Source organism: Podarcis melisellensis, assembly GCF_964234715.1.
Source record: "Podarcis melisellensis genome assembly, chromosome: 7".
In the NCBI taxonomy this organism is placed as follows: Eukaryota; Metazoa; Chordata; class Lepidosauria; order Squamata; family Lacertidae; genus Podarcis; species Podarcis melisellensis.
In genome coordinates, this window is record NC_138539.1 from 34475488 (window position 1) to 34498489 (window position 23002).

Genomic DNA, 23002 nt, shown 5'->3' on the forward strand with positions numbered 1-23002 from the left:
CTTGCACACTGAACATTTCATCTTCCATCCTGGCCCCGGAAAAGGTGGATGTGGTTTGCCGAAAGAGCCCGGCAGGCCTAATTACACCCATGTGCCAGAGGTTCCCCACAATTGAGCTAGAGCTAATTATGGTTAACATTAGGGTAAATGTAACCTTACATCATGGTTAATGTAGGGAATGTAGGATGGAATTTGTGTGGAAACAAGGAAGATGGAAGGGAGAGAAGTTTGTGTGGCTCTACATTTTTGATCTTCAAAGAATGAAAGCTGAAGAAAGGTTGGTCTCAGCTGTAGCTCCTCCCATTTGCTTCAAACATGCAACCTGTTTCCACAACACTTTTGAAAACTGCTCCCAAAATACTTTGCTCTATACAAGTACAGTAGTACCTCTGGTTAGGTAACCGTCTGGTTACATAAACTTGAGGATGCGAAAGCGGCAAACCTGGAAGTATTTGATCAGTATTGCCACACCCGCATGCGCAGTGGAAACCTAGGGATCCGACCGGACCTCTGGAACAGATCCCTTCTGCAACTGGAGGTACCACTGTAATGAGGCATTCCAAATGTCGCTAAATTTTTGATACAGTCTTTGCAAACAATAAATGGAATTCTGATACTGAGCTGCTAGTGAATTGCAACTAATTGACTAGAATAGTCTGTTCTTCCTGGGTTGCACAATTTTACTGCTGCCCTATGCACAATACTTAACTTATACTCACAGTCCTTTGGTAGTTATTGCTGATTAGTTTCCAAAATCATCAACACTTCTATCAGGAAGTCAGGAACCCGCTATTTCCTGAACTGCCAGTATGCTGCTGCCAGTATGGAAGGTGTCCTGTGAACTCTAAGCACACTGTATACATTTTGGTTTATTTATTTTACAAAATTTATATACTGCTTGATCATAGTAAAATCTCTAAGCAGTTTACAAGAAATATTAAAATTATTATTATTTTATTGTCAGCAGTGAAAAAGATTAAAATGTGTCAACAATTATGTGTCTGGATAAAGGTAAAGGGACCCCTGACCATTAGTTCCTGATTCTGAGGTTGCGGTGCTCATCTTGCTTTATTGGCCGAGGGAGCCAGCGTACAGCTTCCGGGTCATGTGGCTAGCTTGACTAAGCTGCTTCTGGCAAACCAGATCCCTGAGTAGAGGTGTTATATGCTGACAGGGTCATACTTACTGTGCCAGCATATTGCAGCAGTGTTCTGCACTAACTAGAGTTTCCATGTCAAGTGCAAGAGACGATCTACACAGAGTGCATTATATTAATGCAGTCTTGAGTCCCCAGTGCCTGAACTGCTGTGGTCAGGCTCTCCTAGTTCAGGGATCTTAGAAATTGTTGTACTGTAACAACTTGTAATAGGCACCTCTAGCCATGGAGGCTACCTGGGCCTCCAGAAATGGGTAATATTACTGAAAATTAATTATTATTTAATAATGTTTAGTGTGCTTCAAAAATATTGTTGATGGTTTGAAAAAAACAGTTTGACTCCACATTTAGGTGATCAGCTCAGTTTGTATTCTGGCCATATAACAGCATTGATAAACAATGGGTACAAAAATATTAACTTGAAGTAGTCCTTATTGGCTTCCTTGATAACCTTTAAATGCTTATTTATATTTTTACACATTTCTTCTGAGAAAGTATTTCAGTTTTTAGCATAAACATTTAGCTGCTTGAATAACTAGGAACCCATAATTTTTTCAGACTTGTTACAATACTGTTGTTGCCCAAATCAGGTTACATACTACACCCACAGCCTGCTTCCTGATACGATACTGATTCCGATATTTTTATTATCTTAGTGGTAGGAGATTAGATTAGCAGGATTCTTAAGAAACATTTTCCAGTTGGTCAGAGTTAAGTGTTGTAACAGTAGGAACGCAAATGAGGATTGGGAAAGTTATTTCTCCATTGACAGTTGCCTCCATCCAAGCAAAGATGGAGGAACTTTTTTCTAAGTTTGATACACTCATAAAGAGAGGTTACTTTCTCTATCTCCCCCGTACCCTGCAGCAAGAGTAAAACTTGCAGCAATCAATAGGAAGATCACATGTTTCTTGTTGATCCCAACCAATCACATGCCTGTAAGCTTTCCATCAATATCCTCTGATATTCTTAATAGAACCAACACCCCCTCCTTTACCATTAATTATCCAGTATCAATTATCTCCTTTAAGAGTCCCTCACAAAGTTCTGTAGATGCAGACCTCAGTAGGCAGTTGTACCTCTTGTAGATATTGCCTGTGAAAGCCATTTTCATTTTACAGGATATGTAATTTTTTGAGATAGTGACATAGTGTATTCATTAGAACACTAGACTTCTGGGAAATCTTATAACAATTACAGAGCATTATTTGTCTCATTAGAGATAACTTCATAATGAACCAGTACTGTACTTTGATAGGATTGGAATTTGTGTCTCCTTTCCCAAATGATTCAAAACATGAATTTTTAAAGCAGATTTTTTAGTTGGCTTTTACAGGCATCCCTTACATTCATTTAAAAGGAAACTTAGTGGATAATTCCTGTTAATGTATAAAAACAGCATGTAGCCTTTAAAATTATATGGCATTAGAATAGAATTAAAATATGATATTCTAATCTAACCAAAAATTCTTTTAATAATAATATAAAAAGTACACCATAAATAACAGCTTGGATCCAAAGATCCTGCTGAGCATGAATCATATAGATTTTGTGTTTGTGTGTTTGTGTTGCTAATCTCCTCCCCCCACCTCTGCTTTTGAAGTTCTTTGATCTGCAGGATATTGTTGTGTGGGTGGGGTGCAGACAGGAAAATTTGGTGACTCTTCCCATTGTGAATGGATGTACCACTTGAGTAGTCAGATTCTTCCTGTTTTCTGAAGTAGTGGGATATTGTGCTGAAATAATAATAATAATAATAATAATAATAATAATAATAATAATAATAAATAAAACTTCAAACATTAAAAACTTCCCTAAACAGCGCTGCCTTCAGATGTCTTCTAAAAGTCGGATAGTTGTTTATTTCCTTGACATCCCTTGACATCTGATGGGAGGGCGTTCCACAGGACAGGCGCCACTACTGAGAAGTCTCTCTGCCTGTTTCCCTGTAATCTCACTTCTCGCAGTGAGGGAACTGCCAGAAGGCCCTCGGTGCTGGACCTCAGTGTCTGGGCTGAATGATGGGGGTGGAGACACTCCTTCAGGTATACTGGGCTGAGGCCGTTTAATAAAAACAGTGGAAACTGGAACATTTGTGCTTTCATTTTGCACTAGTACAGATAGCACTCTCTTTGAAGCAATTAAATTTAAACAAATTGAAGACTAGATATAAGTTGCTTGTAATCAAATCCCAGTGTTAAAAAAAAAATGCCCAGTATTGCAAATACTTGTGTCTGTATTTTCTAAGCTAGTGTTGAGTAATCTGTGAGCCTCTTATTATTATTATACTCTACTTTTCACATAACCTGGGTCTCAAAGTTGCCTAATTGTCTAGTTGCCATTCCTGACTCTTGGTCATGCTTTGCATTACAGTCATACCTCGAGTTGAATGTGCTTCGGGTTGAGCTTGTTTGAGTTGTGCTCCACGGCAATTTTCACTTGTTCTTTTCTCCTTAGAGCATGAGCTGGGCCTCTCCCCTTCTTTCACTTCTGTTTACTTTTCTTTCTAGTATTTACTTTTTTATTTTTTGTTTTAGTTGTTTCCTTCAGTTTCTCTGTGCTGTTGCCACCCTTATGAATGAGACTATTGCTCAGAGAAGATAATTTTGGAAGTGTTTGGGCTTGCAGCAGCAAGTACCTCACCACACTGATGGGTGCTGCCTGTATCCCCTGTTTGATTGACATGTGGATACCTTCCTTAGTAATTAGTATTTTCCTCAGGGTTTTTCATCAACTTGGGGTCAAAATTCCCCATAGGATTCAATGGAAATTTTTGGCTTGTTTTGGGATAGCAAGACCTGTGTGTATTACTTTTTCTGTGTTTGAGAAGTCTCTCTTTTGATAAAATTATTAGTCATTATACCAATCCCCATCTTCTTATTCTCCTGTTTGCTTGCCTTAGCAACCAACATACCTCACACTAAGCGAAAGGAGTGAAGAGGACTTGGGACCAAACAGGCATGGGAAAATAACTTTCAAGAATTAATGCAGACATACAGAAGTGAGCAAAGACAGTAGTGCTGCTGTCTAGGCTAGCCAACCTAGCGCTCGTTAGATGTTGTTGGATTCCATGTCCCATCAGTCTCAGCCAGCAAGGCCAATAGTCAGGAATAGTTGGAGTTGTACTTCAGCAACATCTAGAGGACACTACGTTGGCTTCTTCAGATCTAGAAACACAACTATGTCACAGTTTAAGTTTTGGGAAGCTGGGACACAAATCTTGGCAAACTTGGCCAGCATCTTACTAATATAGTCAAAGAGATGGACTTAAGCCAAATTGTGAGGTGGGGTGGGGAAATACGGAAAACAGTTAAAGAGATGTAGTTGTAGCCACAGACATGTACAATGGTCCCAAGGAATGGGGAGAAGGAAGCAGGAGCCAATAGAAAGAGAGAGGATAGAAAGCAGTTGGCTTAGAGAAATGCCAGGTTACTAGTACAGTGGTACCTTGGGTTACATATGCTTCAGGTTACAGACTCCACTAACCCAGAAATATTACCTTGGGTTAAGAACAGGATGAGAACAGAAATCGTGTAGCAGCGGTGCAGCAGGAGGCCCCATTAGCTAAAGTGGTGCTTCAGGTTAAGAACAGTTTCAGGTTAAGAACAGACCTCCAGAACGAATTAAGTTCTTAACCCGAGGTACCACTGTACAGTATATTTTAAAGATGCTTGTTTATGATTGGTTCTTAGTTAAGAATGGGACTTTCCTATCACATGGAGTTTGATTCCATATTTGTGTCATTATTGCCGGAAAGCTCTGGTACATATGCCTACTTCAGCACCACAATGGGAATTTAGACACAGGTGTTCAGGTACAGGCAGATTCAAATCCAGGAGGTCCTTTAGGTAACTTGCTTTAGGTAAGGGCTATAATGGTAATCACAAGCACTTTAAATTGGCAGAGTTTAGTGGCATATTACAGTGATAAGTGTTTTGCGTATAGAGCAGGTTAATAGTGCTCTACTAATTAGCAATCTCTTTATACAATAGTTCACAGTGTTTCATCGCTGTTAGTTGTGAGCCCATCCTGTATATGCCGGATGGACTTCACTATTGTGGGCTTGGGAGGAAGAAAGCTTTCTATACACATTTGGAGGTCACTCTTCCATATCTAGCAGTAGTACATAGCACTCCGGTTTTTAAAGAAAGACTTTAAAGTAAACCTTTAATTAAAATCTAGACACAAGCTTTAGTTCTGTCATGCCAGCATTCTTTTTATTTAAGCTCACTGGAAAAAAATGACTAAAAGGAATACTTATTCTTTATATGTAGAAAATGGTTACCAAGAGAACAGGTGAGAATGGATGATGATTGTCATTCAGCTAATTCTATGCATGTAAAATGCAAATTCATGTCTTGCATTCACTACATGAATAACTGTAGTAGGATTACATTCCTAGTGTTTAAAGGTCTCTTTGGGTGATGTAGACTTTAATTTTCTCCAACCATTAACCATAGTTAAGGGATTATTATTACTTATATTCTACTTTCCCATACAAAATAGTTCAAAGCAGTTCAGAAGGACAGAGGTTGTAAAGAATGGGTTTCTGCAGTGTGTGAACTTGCACAATAGAACACTGACCTCTCCCTCTTGCTGTAGCCTTGGTTAACAGCTACATCAGTGCTGACATTAACTGTAATTGACTAACAAGTGCATGGGTAACCATGTTAGTGTCCTATAGATGGGAGATATGTTGGGAGAAGTATGCTTCAAGTATCTAGCGTGGATAACTGACTAGCTCTGGTAAAAAGCACTCCTAATTAGCACTGCCACTGGAACCTCTGCAAACAGTGCCAGTCAAAAGTAACCCTATACAGTGGTACCTCGGGTTACAGACACCTCAGGTTACAAATTCAGCTAACCCGGAAGTAGTACCTTGGGTTGAGAACTTTGCCCCAGGATGAGAACAGAAATTGCGAGGCAGTGGCGCGACGGCAGCAGGAGGCCCCATTAGCGAAAGCATTCCTCAGGTTAAGAACAGACCTCCAGAACGAATTAAGTTGGTAACCCAAGGTACCACTGTACTACAGTTGTTCCCAATTAGCTAAGTACTGCAGACCCCCTGTTTTTAAAAAGCAAAGCCATGGACCCCCTACTTTTGAAAAATTTGATAGTTTTCTTCAGGTGAATGGTGCTATGGACCTGCGGATTACCAATCTGGAACTACTGCCATACTGCAAACTTGATCAAACTTGATCAAAGAGAGCGGACTCTGTCCAAAGCAGGCTAAACCTCAATTTCTTTTAATACCAGTACAGTCATACCTTAGTACTTGAACGGAATCCATTCTGGAAATCTGTTCAACTTCCAAAAATGTTTGAAAACCAAGGCGCAGCTTCTGATTGGCTGCAGGAGCTTACTGCACTCAGTTGGAAGCTGTGTAAGTTACGTTAGATGTTCAGGTTCCAAATAATGTTCGCAAACTGCAACACTCACTTCTGGGTTTGCGGTGTTCGGGTGTCAAAACATTCAAGTTGCAAGTCGTTCGAGTACCAAGGTACAACTGTAGTTATACAGATAGTAATGAAAGCATCAAACAGCACTTCAGATAGATTTGTTTGGGATTCTGGTAGCGTGCTGCTAATCACTGAAACCATATATTTATTAAAGTGACTATAACCAATTTTAAATTCTTATAGCAAAATATTTGGTCTTCCATCTTCATCAGTTGCTCTGATAAAGCAAATAGTGAATAAGATATAAATATCTCACTATCACTATCTCACATCTTTTAGAGCATAACAACTATGTGGTTACATTCTAGAAACATATCAGTGGTTAAAAACATAAGAATCCAGAAGCATAAGTAAGCACTAAGTCTCAAGAACCAGCAGTCTAAAAACATTCTTAAAGAAAGGCAGATTGGAGCAAATAAGCCTCTAACCATGGTTAAGGTGTGTGGGGGGGTGGAGGTGGGATCGTGCAGTCTGCTGACCCACTCCTTTAAACATGATTAATGGAGGTAAACCGTCCAAAGCCTAATTTCAGAAATAATAATTTTTCTGTTTTTTTGTTTCCAGAGACGGGGGGCAATATCCTATGACAGTTCTGATCAAACTGCATTGTACATTCGCATGCTAGGTAAGTGTGGTTGTTTGTTTCAACACCCAGATGTATGTATATACGTGTGGCTGTCTGCTGTTAATTAGATGGTGTACACTACTGCATTTTAAAACCTTTCTGGTTTTTATTCCTCCCTCTTCAGCTTTTCACAACGTGTGTTGCTGTTGCTTGCTGTTTGGCTCTTAGTATTTCAATATTGTTTAGCACAAATTTTACACATTCGGGCACTGAGCAAATGCATAAGGTAAAGGTTATCACAAAATAGGAGATCACAGGCTCCCCAGCAATGCAGATTTAACAGAGAAGCGATGAAGGCATTGGGGTGGGTGCAAATATTAGAGAAAATATTATATTTCAACATTTCATATTGCACATTTTATGTATTAAGGCTGATATATTTGAGTAGTAACAACCTTTGCTTGCTTTAAAGGTTAGTTCTTGTAGCCGTGTTTCTTATTTCAAATGCACAAAGAGACTAGCAGAAACTTGGCACATATGAGATTAAGAATTTGTTTTCTTAAAGTTGAAGTTGAATGACTCATCCAAGCAAATATTTGTATAGGAAAGTTTCAGCTTAAACTGTAAACTGAATATTGTTATGTGATAGCAATCTTGAAATAGCACAATGGTGACTGATGGGAAATGGATGAGTGGGAGGAGGTTCAATTAAAAACATTTAAATTGCTTGCTATAAATATTAAGTAAATGTTGGAGAAAATTCCAGCATAATATGTAATCAGTGTTCTGTGCCTCTTAAAAAAAACAAAACAAAAAAGCAACGATTTTTGCTTAGGTCGTTGACTTATTTATGTTTGGCAGGGACTTGTTAATAGGATTTTAGCTTTGAGATCATTGGATCATGAAGTTGCTATTGCTGAACCGTTAAATTTCCTAACAGTAGTAGAAATTTATGGCTGTCAGTAAGTTACACATTTGTTACCTGTATATTCTTATAGCCTTTCTGAGCATCTCTCATTTTTATCATTCTCACAAGTAGAATAATATGTCCATTTGTGTCCATGCATTTATCTTTGTCACTCTTTGCGCTTTACAGTCCAGCCTTGGAAAATTAGCTGCTCTTTCCAGGACTCCATATGGGATACCTTCATCAGGCATAGCTAGTTTTCAGCTGCACTGCAGCCATCTGCTCATTCTCCTTTTAAAAGGAATGTAATTGTTGGTGCCTGTGCTTCCATGGATCTCCTGGTGTTTACATTTGTGGAGTCAGCTTTTCCTTACCATTCAATGTAAACCGGTTAGCTTCTACTTGGATTATTATATACTCTTTCACAGAGTTCTTTTGAGCTATTTGGATAAAATTCAGTAGCCTTATGTACTATTAATTAAATATGTACATGTAATATCAATGAGTATCAGATCTTTAGCACTAATAGTCATTTACGATCTTTTAATTTTGAAGTTAAAGTTTATGGAGATAAATCATATTATAAAGGCGGGATTAAACCATTCCATAGTCATTATATATTATATGATACAAGGGAAAATTATGGATTTTCTTAGAGACTAACATCAAATCCAGTTATTTTATTAACAAAATTATATATCATTAAATGATATTTTATTGGGGCTACACTATGAATTACACAAAAGTTTGAAGGGACAGCAACATTGGTTTAGCTTGCTGATAACCCCCTTGTGTATTGCGATGTAAGCAAAGGGGTCTTTAGCCCACCAACTTCCTTCTGTGTGAGCTGAAGGGTGGTCTTTAAGTCAGAGTAGATCCACTGAAAGCAAGTATTTTCTGAGTATAATTTGGTTGGCTGTCCCTGTTAAGAGTTGTCTCCCAGAACTTCTGTTTTGTGTCTGAGTTTAGATATAGTCAAATAGAGGTTTAAACTCATATGCAGAAGAGCTCTGCCAAAGCCTCTGTTGCTGCTCACAGTGGCAAAGAGGCTGTTTAAATACCCCCATAGGAGTAAATTTTTGAGTGCTTAATAAAAGGGGGCCTTGGGATTTGGGGCTGGGCTGAGCTCATATAGCTTCAAGGGAATGAGCTTGCAGGTCACCAGTTGCCTGCTCCTATTATAATTGACTTAGGTGTTCTATTTTGTGATGGTACTGATGTTTGAAAGTCATTTTAAAAACTTTTCCTTTCCATCCAGACTACATAGCCCATGAGGGGATTGTTAATTGTGTAGCAAAAGCAACTTTCCTTATTCTACTTATCTTTAGTGACTGTGGAGGTATATTTGCACAGCAGCCTATTTAATTTATATGTGTCAGGAGATAACATAGAAAGTTTTAAACTGTATTGTGGAATTGTTTGTACCCTGCCCTGGAGCTTATGATAAAGGGTGGGTAATAAATTGCAACTAAATAAATAGAGATAGTTTATATACTCCAGTTTAACTAAGGATTTGTTCAGTCAGAATTCTTTCTCAAAGTTATACTAACAGTGAAATCAGAAATGGGTCATAGGGCTTGCCTGACTCTTCCACTTCTGTGTTAACTGGGAGAGCTTGTATCAGTTGGACTATGCAGTCTCTAGTTCAGAGAAACAGAGAAGTTAATCTGAAACCTGTGTATAATAGAGAATCTATTGGTCCAAAATGCCGATGAAATTTTGATAAATAACTTGGGGGCAACTGTAGATTTTTAAAAATGCAGACTAAACTAACACATGCAAATGCTATTCTATGAAATAACTAGATTACTCTCTTAAAAACATTGGCGTTCAAAGCAGGTAGAATGAGGAAAGAACATTATGCAAGTCATAACTGCTATAAATGCATAACTGCATAACTGTCTATAATCTTGGATAATTCTTGGACAACAGGTGAGGTCCCTGCAGATTGGAGGTAGGCAAACGTTGTCCCCATCTTTTTAAATATAATTTTTATTAACAATTTCTTAGTTTACAAAAACATGTGCATTATCTCTTTGGGTGGCGGGGGGTGGGGTGGGGAGACCCAGGTAACTACCAACCAGTGGTGAGCTTGACATTGATACCCGGAAGGTTCATAGAACAAATAATGAAACAATTGGTCTGTGAGCTCTTAGGAAAGGATGTTGTGATTACTAAAATCCAGCATGGGTTTCTCAAAAACAAGTCATGCCATTTCTTGTTTTGATAGCATTACAAACTGGGTAGATCAGGGGACTGCTGTGGACATAGTGTATCTTGATTTCAGTTAGGCATTTGACAAAGCCCTTCATGATATTCTTGTGGAGAAGCTGGTAAAATGTGGATTGGACAAGGTAACTGTAGCTGGTTGATAGACTGAAACCAAAGAGTGATCACTAATAGTTCCTTGTCATCCTGGGAAAAAGGGACAAATGGGGTGCTATTCAACAGTGGAAGAAACTCCCATGAGAGGTGGTGGACTCTCCTTCCTTGGAAGTTTGATGGTCATGTGTCATGTATGATGTAGCTGAGATTCATGCATTGCAGGGGGTTGGACTAGCTGACCCTCTGGGTCCCTTCCAACTCTAAAATTCTATGATAATATATTGTTATATTGATCAATTATAAAAGATAAGTGCAAGTTAATGGTCTTCAATCTATCCACTTTGAATGCTGACTCATTTTTTAAAAAAGATATTTAACATATCATAGAATGGCATTGTTAAATACTGATTTTATTCTGCATTTGTTGGTGTTCAGTTTCTCACACATTTATTGCATGATTGGATAATCTGTATAGATCCTTCTTTGGAGTCCAGTTTGCTTCCATTATCTTTCAGTTTTGATGCTGCTGTCCTTCTGTTTTTTGGATCTATAGTATGGCCATTATGATTAAATTTTATTTATCACTACATGTGCAAGTTGAGGAGTGAGTATTGTCTGAAGCAGTCCTAAGTAAGCCCTTATGTCTAAATTTTATTTAGTCAATCATCTGTTGTAGAATAAATATATATTTGTGAATGCTATTAAAAGAAATACATACCTTACTTTATATTTAACAGTTGATAGCTACTCAGTTGCAGTTTAATTATTTTTCACAGGACATATCCCCTGGTATAAGTAAACAAATGGGCACTTGCTACTTTAGGTGGTCCACTAACAGTTTTGCTGAGATTGTTACTTAGCTTATTAAAAACCCTCTCTTCTGTTTGATAGCATGGTATTTTGCAGAATCTTGTAAAACCTTTTAAAATGTAATAATTTTTTTAAAAAAGAAGTACCCACTTTCTCCCAATTTATTCACTTGATATTCCAAGAGGAAAACTATATACTGTAATAGACATCCTGAGTTATCCTTTCCTTACTTGAGGTTGCATCTGTTACCAAGGAAAGTGCCCATTGTCTCTCTATTGCTTGGTATTTCAGTTATTTCTGGTTTGTTTGTTTTTTAAACATTTTCTCTGTTCCTTCTATGCTAGATATATAGGGTGATACCAAGTCCTAGTCATACTCAGTCTATTCATTGAATCAAATGGATTTAGGTTACTTAACTCAGCAGGTTTCAGTGGATTTACTATGAATATGATTTAGTTGGCTATAATCTACCCCCCTCCATTATATGAGCTACCTAGATACAACTTGTGCAAAATTATATCCTGGATAGATATTTAATTATGTCCTCTCATTCTAAAGTCCTTTATCTTGGGGATTTTCCCTCCCCCACTCTGGAAAAGTAAACGAGTTGGAGGAATAATTGTGTTGGTCTAGTTTGCTGTTCTTTGGTTTTTTCCAGGATTTACCATTTAAGTTTTTTTTTTAATTCCCTTTGTCTTTGTCTTCCCTGCAGTTCAAACTTTTTTAAAAAAAGGTCATGGGAATTGAACGTATTCTGAATGGAAGCTGGGTTCTCTACTATTGGGAACCTGGAATTCTCACTATTTAAATAGGTAATGGTACAATAATTACTAGAGCAGGGCAAAGGTATATGCAAATCCTCCTAGCTCGCTCGTGTTCCAACAAGTGCTACTATGCAGCTCAATCATCTGTCCTGGTACTGACTGTTGAAGCAGCTGGATTAGTCTGTCATAGGCCAATACTTCTTCACTTGGGTGGTGGCATCTGCTACTGTCTTTTACAGGAGGCAAATTCCCTTCCAGTCCTCAAGTACACTAACTTTCAAACTTTAGAGAGCTAACAATTAAAAAAGAAGGATAACACTTCTAACCTTAAAGAGTAACAGAAAGAAACACAGATGCCAACAGCAGCACTACTGTTGCCAATTCAGAAATATATGCAAATATATGCAAAACTTTTTATTAAGCCAGGAGAGATGGTTTTTTTCCTGGTATACTTCGTATCTTGGGGCAGTGACATTTAAAGGCTCCCACTTCCTACTCATAGATATCCTTAACTTCAGTGAGGGGAACTCTCAGCAGGACCTGCCCAGAATATCTTATTAGAAGGCGGTATTTGTCATATAGAAAGTGCATTGGAATGAAAACCTCCCCAAAACTGAGATAAAAGACATGTAGGTTGTTTTAAAACAATAAAAGGAAAATTACCGTATTTTTCGCCCTATAGGACGCACTTTTCCCCTCCAAAAATGAAGGGGAAATGTGTGTGTGTCCTATGGGGCGAATGCAGGCTTTCACTGAAGCCTGGAGAGCGAGAGGCGTCGGTGTGCACCGACCCCTCTCGCTCTCCAGGCTTCAGGAAGCTATCCGCAAGCCTCACGTGCCCGGCGGGAGGTCCTGCTGGGCGCGTAAGGCTAAGGGCGGCAGCCTGTTCTGGGGGCTGGGGTCGGGGGAAGCTCAGGCTTCCCCCGCGCCAGCCCCTGCGTCTGGGGGGGAAATAATTTTTTTCCCCTTTAGTCCCCCCCCCAAAAAACTAGGTGTGTCCTATGGGGCGAAAAATACGGTAGGTGACCTGGCTATGTCTAGACAATAAATGTAGGTGGTGTAGTATATTTTACTGCTAATGAGTGGGACAACCTGATTAAGTGATACTACTTAAACATGCACCACGTAATTTGCTCTAATTACCAATTGCTGAGGGCGATTCTAGCAGAGTGAGTGATTTGTCCTGGGACAGTGTGTCTTACTAGGCAGTAGTAGTACACAGATCAGCTTTAGCTAAGTACGTAAATGGAAGTGGTCCTTGAACTTGAGAAAGCATTATCCTTCGTAAAGCACTGCTTTTTGAAGAGCTCAAACATAGGGAGAAAAAGAACATTCTGACTTTTGAAACCAAGCAGTGGAATAAGCAAATAATCAGTGGAAAAAGCAAAATATTTAAAACAATGACTCTGAAATTCAGGCCTTTTAAAAATCCCAAGTAAGTTTTTGTAGGAACATCTTATTTGTAATTGAGTTCATTATCTGTTTAGGTTCAACTTAGATGCAACACTGTGGTGAACAGTTAGTGCACAAACACTCTGGCATTCTTTCCTTATATCTGATACTAAAATGCTTGATCAGTGCCTTCCCTGGTTCCACTCTCATTTGAATTTCCAAAATTTTGGTAAGAGGCTTAGATGCCATGGTGAAAATTATTAATATTAACACTTAACATTTTAAGCACTTTGTATATTAAGATAATAAAAGTATGAGACTCCTGTCTACTAGCTCACAATCTCAAGAGGCGCAAGACAGAAGGAAAAAGGAAGGGGGGGAGCATTGGAACAGCTGTTATTTCACTAGTTAGTAGAAGGGACCAAGTTGGTTACTCTCACTTGCCATGATGATCTCCTTGGAATAGGGCTGCCCAAGACATTTTGTGTGAATGAAGATCTACACCAGGAACAAGCAGGGAATAAAGATGTACATTGGGAGCAAGGCAGGGAATCAAATCAACATTACTTGACAGTTGAAGCGGGAATCAAAGTCTGTTGTGGAGGACAGGGCTCCTTCTCTGAATCACACTGGGCAGGTGCGGATCCCAGGAGACCCCAGAGGGCAGTGCCTGTCATTTCCTCCCAAGTGTGAGAAGAGACCAGAATCACCTCCTATTTGCCAAGAGTCCACTGTATAGGGGGCATGGGGTGGGGAGCCTGCCAAGGACGCAGCAGATCTGGCCTCCAAGGAGTGTGTTGCAGCAGCAGCAGCAGCAGCAGCAGCAGCAGCAGACAATGTATTTGTTGGCAGCCAGATCTGCTGCCCCTTGTGGATCCTGCCACCTGAGGCAGTTGTCTCACCTTGCCTTAAGGGTGGCAGGGCTGGCCCCACCCTGGAAGACAGGACATACTGGTCTGCTGGCTGGTGACAGAGGTTAGAGTTATATCTATTACTGTGAAATTGTGACAACATTCTCCTGAGGATATGTTTTTATAACTGGTGCTTGCAAAACTCGGGGTGCTTAAATTTGATGCAGTGTTATATAAAATGCTACATTTGAGGTTGCTTTTTGTCTTTGAACGTGTCTTCTGTGTAAAGCAGAGCAAAACTTTTAAGATAACAATATAAGTAACAAAAACATTTTATTGAGTTGGAAAAAGATGGATCCAAAATAGTCTATGCTTGTAAGAAGGAAGAATTTTCACTGCCATCTGCAGCACTGAATGTGAATTGTAGGGGAAGGCAAGGGGGTAGCACAGTGGGCTGAAGTAGTTGGTGGCTCCTGAAAGCCCATGTACATGCACAAGCCATCAGATGCAAATGTAATGTGGAATCCACAATTCAGTGTTGTAGCCATTTATAGTAATAGTTTATTATCAATGTTACAATTTTTTTTGTTCTCAATACATATTGTATCTTGTCTGTATTGTAATCTGAAATCTAGCTTAATTCTATTTCTAGGAGAGTTTAATAAAGCTCAGCTTAAACACATTCTGTAGCCAAAGTTTGATTTCTCACTGTATATTTGCCAATTTCCTTGCTCAGCATAATGGCGTGCTCTTTAATGTTGCAGTAAATGGTAATAAATCTGACAGATAAGTGTATATTGTGGCTACAGTAAAACACACAAAATTGAATCAGTGTTTATGATTGAAATATGCTATATTTACCAACATTAAATTTTGTACCAATAGAACAGAGGTGGGGAAACACATGCATGGGGGCCAAATGCAGACTTCCAAACCTCTCTATTGGGTCATTGGCACTCTTCACATGCCACACCCCTCACCAGCTTTTTTTCACTCTCTCCTTGAGTGTTTTTGCTTAACTGGAATGTGTTCTTGAACTCTTAATAATGAGCTTAATAATGAGCTCTTAATTGAGCATGTGTGTTTGTGTAGAACCTAGCCAACTGTACAAAGGTAATTTTTTCTTGGTCATCCTGATAAATAATGTTTATTGGGGAAAGGACAGGGGAATGTGGCCCTGTTATTCTTCCTAGGTCTCTCAGTTGCTTTTGATACCATTGATCATAGCAGCCTTCTGAGCCAACAGTGGGATTGGTATTGGAGGCATTGCGTTACAGTGGTGATGGTCTTTTGGCTCCCTGGTAGTTGTGATGTGGGCTGCTGCAGGGTATAATCCTGTCCCCAATGCTGTTTAACATCCATATGAAGCCATTGGGAGTGGTCAGTAGGAAATGAGGATTGAGGTATGCTGATGATATCCAGCTTTACTTCTCTGTAGCATCTGAACCAGGAGATGCCAGGCAAGCCCTGGACTGGTGCCTGGGTTCAGTGGTGGGATGGATGAGGGCCAATAAACTAATTCTGAATCCTGGTGAGACAAAGGCACTGTGAGTGGCTCCCAAGTCCAGATAATTGGTCAATTGCCTGTTGTTGATGAGGTCATAGGTCCCCTGAAAGAGCAGCCTAGTAGTCTGGGGGTGCTCCTGGATCCATCTTCATTGCCAGAGGTCCAGGTGACCTCAATGGCGAGGAGTGCTGCCTTTTAAGACCGCTAGCTGCAGCTGGTGCAAAATACTGTATGGTTACTGGGACAGGATGTAGCCAACACACCCCACTGTTGAAAGAATTGCATTGGCTACCAAGTAGCTGCAGGGCTACATTCAAGGTTTTAGTTTTGGTGCATAAAGCCCTATACAGTCATACCTCGGGATAAATATGCTTCAGGATAAGTATTTTTGGGTTGCGCTCTGCGGCGACTTGGAAGTAACGGAGCGTGTTACTTCTGGGTTTCGCTGCTCATGCATGCGCAGATGGTCAAAATGACGTCAATCGCATGTGCAGAAGTGGCGAAAGGCGACCTGCACAGATGTGCTGCCGCGTCTTACTTTCTATTCAGGATACGAATGGGGCTCCGGAATGGATCCCGTTCGCATCCCAAGGTACCATTGTACAGCTTAGGTCCAGAATACCTGGCAAAATAATATTATCCTATATATGCCTAATCAGTCACTGCACTCTGCAGGTGAGGGCCTCCAACAGGTACCATCTCATCAGGATATCTGTCATCAGGATATCTGTTCTACACAGTGTAACAATTGGGCTTTTAATGTTGTGGCACCTACCATTTAAAATCTCTCCTCTTTGACAGCTGCTGTTTGTTTTCTTTTTGTCCTTCTTTTCTTAAAGAAGCATTTTAAGTTGAGATCTTCCCCAGTCTTCAGCTGTATTGGAATTGTTTTAAATATCACTTGTTTCATCACACATTTGCTGCCCTGGTCTCCTTTGGGAGGAAGGGTGGGATATTAATTTAATAAATAAGTAAATAATTTGTTTAGATTTTACCAGTGCCATTTAATGCATAGATAGAGTTTGGCATAACATGAGCTAGCCTTAAACCTCAATCAATAGACGTGTCAAATGCACAGTGCTAAAAGTTCATTAAATGTTTATGTAAATGTCTCACAACTCCAGTTCCAGCCATTATGACATTTTGATTTCCATGTGGTGTTTCAGTGCCCCATACTTTGAATCAAGTGAAATACAGATTTTTTTTTTATTATAAAAGTATGTGGTGTCAGTTTTACCACTACAGTGATACCTCGGGTTACAAACACCTCACGTTACAAACATATCGGGTTACAGACTCTGCTAACCCAGAAATAGTACCTTGGGTTAAGAACTTGGCTCCAGGATGAGAACAGAAATTGTGCAGCAGCAGCAGGAGGCCCCATTAGCTAAAGTGGTACCTCAGGTTAAGAATGGCTTCAGATGAAGAACGGACCTCTGGAATGAATTAAGTTCGTAACCAGAGGTACCACTGTATTGTGGTGACTGACAGAACTTAAAAATACACCCATATAAAATCCTAGGGATTGAAGTGTCTCTGAAAAATGCTGCTCAGTTTATTAATTTCTTTTCATGGATGGGATCCAGTGTTATGCCTGCTCACACCATGGGTCTACTACTTCTCCTTCCCCTATAGTCCCTCTCATCTACCGCAGTGATTTAGGAAACCCGTTGGAGCAGATTTTGAGGGCTTGTAGGGTGCTGGAATATGGGGATAAGAGAAACCAGATGACCTGCTGTGCAAGCAGATTTCTGTAGTGGATGCAGGCAAACATAACTACAGATGCTTAGCCCAGAATTTGCTTTTTTCATATTTTGTAAGAAAAGAGAAAATGGGTTATTTGAAAACAATATTTTCATAATCATAATCAATGGACTTTAGGTGATCCCTTTACTCCTATAGGAATAAATTTCCAAAATATGTTGTTGAAGGTTTCTTCAGGTATTTTTATAACCAGCCAGCTCTAGCAGCTAAAAACATACACCAGGCAGTGGCTAAGAAATGAACACATTTGCGGAGAATGGAATGTAACAACTGCTGACTTTGTCATTAATGTGCCACTAGCCAGTGGATAAAGTAAGGAAAACTGTGGCCCGTTGCTAGGAGGGAGACTGACAAGAAATTCCCTCAAGATTCTTTACTGACAAATTCTGGAATATCAATACCAACTAGCATTTTTGGTTCTTAAGGAGATTTGATACTGGTAAGTTACATGTCAGAGAAAGAAGATGATTCTCCCTTTTTTAAAAAAATGCTGTAGTGAAGTTTTGGCTCATAGGCCTAAATAGGTCTGCCAGGGTCAAAGCGTAAGCAGCATTTCTCTTACACTAAATCTTAGCACTAAGATTAAATATAAGCTTTTTTCTGCTCTGACTAGTTGAATTTTGAATCAGATGATATATAATGTCAGGTAATTGACAGCTGAGCAATCCTGCCCACCAGTCAAAATAGCCTGTAGAGTGTTGGCCAGTTCTGAATTTGACCCTCTGTGCAGATTAGATTATTCACCCTTGTTTTAATGCAGAATGTTGCAGCAATCTTAGGCCACAAGTTCAAGCCTGAGATCATCATTATAACAAAAATGCTTGAGACCATTTCTTTCATTATAATGAAAGTAAAAGTGGTATGGATACTTGTGATGAGTCTCTATACCACATTAAAACACTTAAGGAAATGGGGGCCACTAATGTATTTTTTCAAATGTAGTAGACATTACCTGTTTAAATGCCAGTACTGTTTAGAAGCTAACAGCCACAATGGAGTGAGTTTGGAGTTGGTTATACTGTACTCTGAGATCAATACAGAAACATAGTCATATTGTCTGAGATGTCTAGAGAGGAAGCTTCAGAATTGGTAGGGCCTTCCACCAGGACAGCATAAAAGAGGAAGCTATTGCCTCTGTTGTTAATGCATCAACAGAAAATTGCAGCAACAATGTGCTTCATGTAACCATTTTGTCTGTTCTACTCACGCAGTTGTGAAATGTGCTGCTTGAGTAATGTGTGCTATGGTTGCAAGGTCTGTAAGATTTGTTGTTGCAGGTAATTCACAACTCATGATTATTGCACAGTTATACTTGTGTAACTGTTGTAATATGTATGTTAATAGCGCAATATGTTTTATGTTTAAAAAACTGTGGGGTCAGTTAGATCCTACAAACTGTTCTTGTAGCTTTATGTACTTTGAGTTGTGGGGTATTGTTGACCCTGATAATTTATCAGCAGGTTTTTTTTCTATACTGAAAATAAAGTTCTCAATGAAGGCATACTTTAGCTTGCAAATGGTGTTATGTTTAATATAGTTTTATTGGGGCACATTTGACTCAAAGATTGTAATTTGAGGCTTTTTTATGTTAACAGCGCTAAGCTCACATACCCTCCCCAGCTTCCCTTGTCAAAGCAAATAATAATTTTTCATTATGGCTGAACTGATCAAATTATGATTTGTGCAAGCCAAATTAAAATTTAAAACAAATGAGGAAGTTGGGGTAGGAGTGAGTGTGTTGGTCAAAGGCTAGATCACATAACATGGTTTGCTGCTATTTCCAAACTGGATAATACCGTGAGCTGTTCAGTTGTAGCAAGAAGCAAAATAAAATTCTATGTTCTCGTTTAGTTATTTTCACCTCATTATAGTGATAAAGCATAGCAGATGCAACTTCATCTATGTACTTATGGCTAGATTTGATGAGGTAGGAAAATTTTATGGAGAGCATGCAATTGCATGTTTGAAAGATTTTAAAGACTTTGTTTTGAACTATCATCTTTAAAATAAAAGGCATTGATCAGGGCATTTAGTAGGTTCACTGTATGACTGTTACACTGCATACAGAAACGTCTACACCTTGCAACTGTGCTTGGTTGCAATTTTCTCTGTAGCTCTTCGACACGGTGTATTTCACTTTTGACCCTATTTCTAGGAGATGTACGAGTAAGAAGTCGGGCAGGATTTGAAACAGAGAGAAGAGGTTCTCATCCATACATTGATTTCCGTATTTTTCACTGTAAGTATTTAAATAATAGCAGATCAGTAATAAAGGGTTCCATTTGTGTTTGGCTGTGGGGCTTCAAATAATTGATGGCTGATTTAAAATGGAAATTTACATAATTTTTTTCATTTCCCTGCAAATAATGCAGTATCTGTTTGGATAAATTAAGAATTTACACAGTATGCAGGATGGTGTGTGTGTGTGTGTGTGTGTATATATATATATATATATATATATAAAATCCATGTGCTACAGAGGTGAAAATAAACTGTTTCTTTTAAATCAATGAATAAAAGGTCCATATTCTCCAGGGTGCTATGCAGTCAGCTTGATATGAAGCTGGTCTGTTTCATATTCTTATTCCCAAGTATGTAACCAATACACCAACAATACCTGTGCACCAGTAACTTCTCTTTGTATGACTGATAGAAGAAAATTATTATGTAGCTATGCATGCTGAATATTAAAAGTAGGTTGGAATCCAGAGATGCAGTTACTTAGTTAACTGGACACTGGTGGAAGATGCTGACTTTTTCTAATTCACCCTGCTGCCTCCCCTGAAAATTTCCTCTGAAAATTTCCTCTGGTAAGGGGGAATCCTTCAAAACGACATGGGAGATGACATGGAGGAAGGTGAAATTGTTAATTGTCTCCCCTTCACCTCTCTTGGATCAGACTTGCTTTTGTGAATAGAATGAGCCCTCTATGGAGGGGCAAGTCTGTATTCAATCCATTGCCTATGCTGTTGTAATTCATTTGGTAGAACTTTCTTGTTTAATTGAAAATTCCAGTGGTAAAACTTATCAGCAGTACAGCTTTTGGTTTCTATCAGAATCCTGCTCCCAGTAATTCAGGTTTCCTGAAGTTTAGCTTAGCTATTTTTTCTGCAGCATGAAGCCTGTTTCAATAAATACTCAAAAAACAGAGCTGAACCTAACTGCAGTGCATGGAGACTTTACCTAAAATGTCAGGTGTTAATTTTTTATTTTATTTTCCCATTTTTTGTTGATTGTTTTATGTACACCACTTAGAAATGCACATAATTAAACTGTATATAAATGTATTGAATAAAAGAAGAGAAAGTACTTTAAATTGCAAAATAACCTCCTTTTTGTGATATTCTTCTCTCTCCCCTCTCCCTAAAGTTAAGAACTGAAAGATACCATGACAAAGAATGAATTATCTTTGTCTGTTTAAGCAACCATTATCTTTAGATGGAAGTGGAGATATTTGTCCTTTGGCATGAAGGTTTGAGAATAACATTGACAAGTTCATTCAGAAAGAGAAATCATTCACTATCCATAAGTAGTAGCACAACAATAGAATGGTACTTGATAGGCCTTGGTAAGACATTTAAAGCATTTTTTTCAGATGCAGTTATCCCCATAGTTTCCCTCTTGGGCAATCCTACACCAAACACTAACTTTGCACATATATATTTCTTATTTGAGAAATTATTTGATTAATTTTCTTATCTTCAAAATGAAGTTGCATCCATTTCCCATAAATATTTTAAAATGTTTAGTTTGGTCTGAAAGCTGCTTCCTAATGTTGATGTTTCTGAGAAGACTTGGCTTGGCTTCAGCTGGTCATTGTGTAAAGAAGCAGCATTATGCCTGGGATGTTTTTCTTCCAAGGGATACTCTTAAAGGCTTATATAAATTTGCAAAAACATCCACCTGATCTCTCACACATTCTGTGTGTAAAGCTTTATTTATAAAATGTTTATCCCACTTAATATAATAATAACAACCTCTAAGTTGTTTCTGTTGATATAACAATTAGTAACATTTTATAAAAGCTAAATAAAGAGTAATACAAAAGTATAAATTGCAAATGAAACTCAGCAATGTGCAAGGAGAAAATTTAAACTTTTGAGTTGGAGTCCAGAAAAGCTTGAAACAGTCAGGTCATTACTGTCTTTGCATTCCAATTATCTGATGGAGGGTATGTGAGAAGCTGGGATGCCAAACTGTGAATAACTTGGGGTCTAACTACTTGGAAGAGTGCCTTTCCCTATATAGTCCTGTCCTGGATGTTAAGATCTGCCATGAAGGCCCTTCTTAGCATCCACACCACCAGGTATTATATATTATGCAGTGATGTAAGAGAGGCCCTTCTTCCTGGTGGTGCCAGTTTAAAACATGGTTGTCCACCTCAGCCTTTGATAAAGATGCCTTTAATGTGTAGCTGTAACTTTCAGCTGATGTACATTGTTTGATGGTTTAGTTAATTTTATTTATTGTAAATGAACACTGATTTTATATGTGTTTGTCATTCTCTACCCCTTTCTGGGGATCACGTGGTGCATGGTGGGCTGTCAGTATTTGAAATAAATAAAGTGGAAGAGCAATACATCATAACACTTGTCTGAAGGGCTGTTGCATAGTAAAGGGCAAATACTTGGTGCTGCTTCAGTGGGCAGGAGTAGATGTAATTTACAGGAGTTAAGATTTTGGTTGAATATTAGGATAAACTTATTGACAATGGAACCAATTACCGTATTTTTCGCTCCATAGGACGCTCCTGACGAAAAGACGCACCAAGTTTTTAGAGCAGGAAAACAAGAAAAAAAAATCGGACTCAAATGTTGTACTAAGCTATTTAAAACAGCAAAGTGTGTGGCTCCTGTCCACTTTGCTGCTTTAAAGCGAGCCACGGTATATAATGAAGAGAATGGGCAAAGGACAGACATTCCATTATAATGCAGCTGTTTTCATTATCACTGGGAAGTCAGTATTGGCAGCAGTCACAAAAACTAAAATTTGAGCATTTTACTGTTATTAATCAAGAATATTAATAGTCAGGGAGAGAAACCAGGGCTGTGCAAATGAGAAGTGCTTGGAGTATGGAGGAACAGCAAAGAGATAAAATGATTGCGCTCCAGTTCCTAAATCTCTGAAGTTTTCTCAAAATAGGCATGGTTGTTTTGAAAGGAAGATTCAAAATGGAGTGACTGAGCAAAGAACAAAGGAGGAAAAGAGGGCAGATAAATAGCTTCCATTCAATAACAAGAGAACACAATGTTTTTGGTTTGGTATAGGTGGACTGTACTTGTAAGAATTTGTATAATGAATTATAGATTTGGAGTGGAATATCAGTGTCTCTTTTCAGCAATAAAGATTAGCTGCTAGGAACATGGTCCACACACAAACACACAGGATGTCTGGTTATAGTTGTGCAGTTTAAACTGTTCCTGAGCCAGATGCCTGCTCAGTTGTAGCTGAGCTCACTATTACTGGTTTGTGGAGATGCTTTGCATGTATTTATGACTATTT

The 23002-nt window shown here is 38.8% G+C and overlaps 1 protein-coding gene across 2 annotated transcripts in view; it reads left to right on the plus strand.

Moving 5' to 3' along the window:
• PDE7A (phosphodiesterase 7A) overlaps positions 1-23002 on the plus strand; it is a 53195-nt gene that overhangs the window by 5449 nt on the left and 24744 nt on the right. Inside the window, exons 2-3 of one of the 2 annotated variants that reach the window (XM_081917583.1) lie at positions 7180-7240; positions 19656-19739. In XM_081917583.1, coding sequence (XP_081773709.1) covers positions 7180-7240; positions 19656-19739 — 145 coding nt within the window. The remainder of the gene's footprint in view (positions 1-7179; positions 7241-19655; positions 19740-23002) is intronic. The other variant, XM_081917584.1, reaches the window with a different exon arrangement.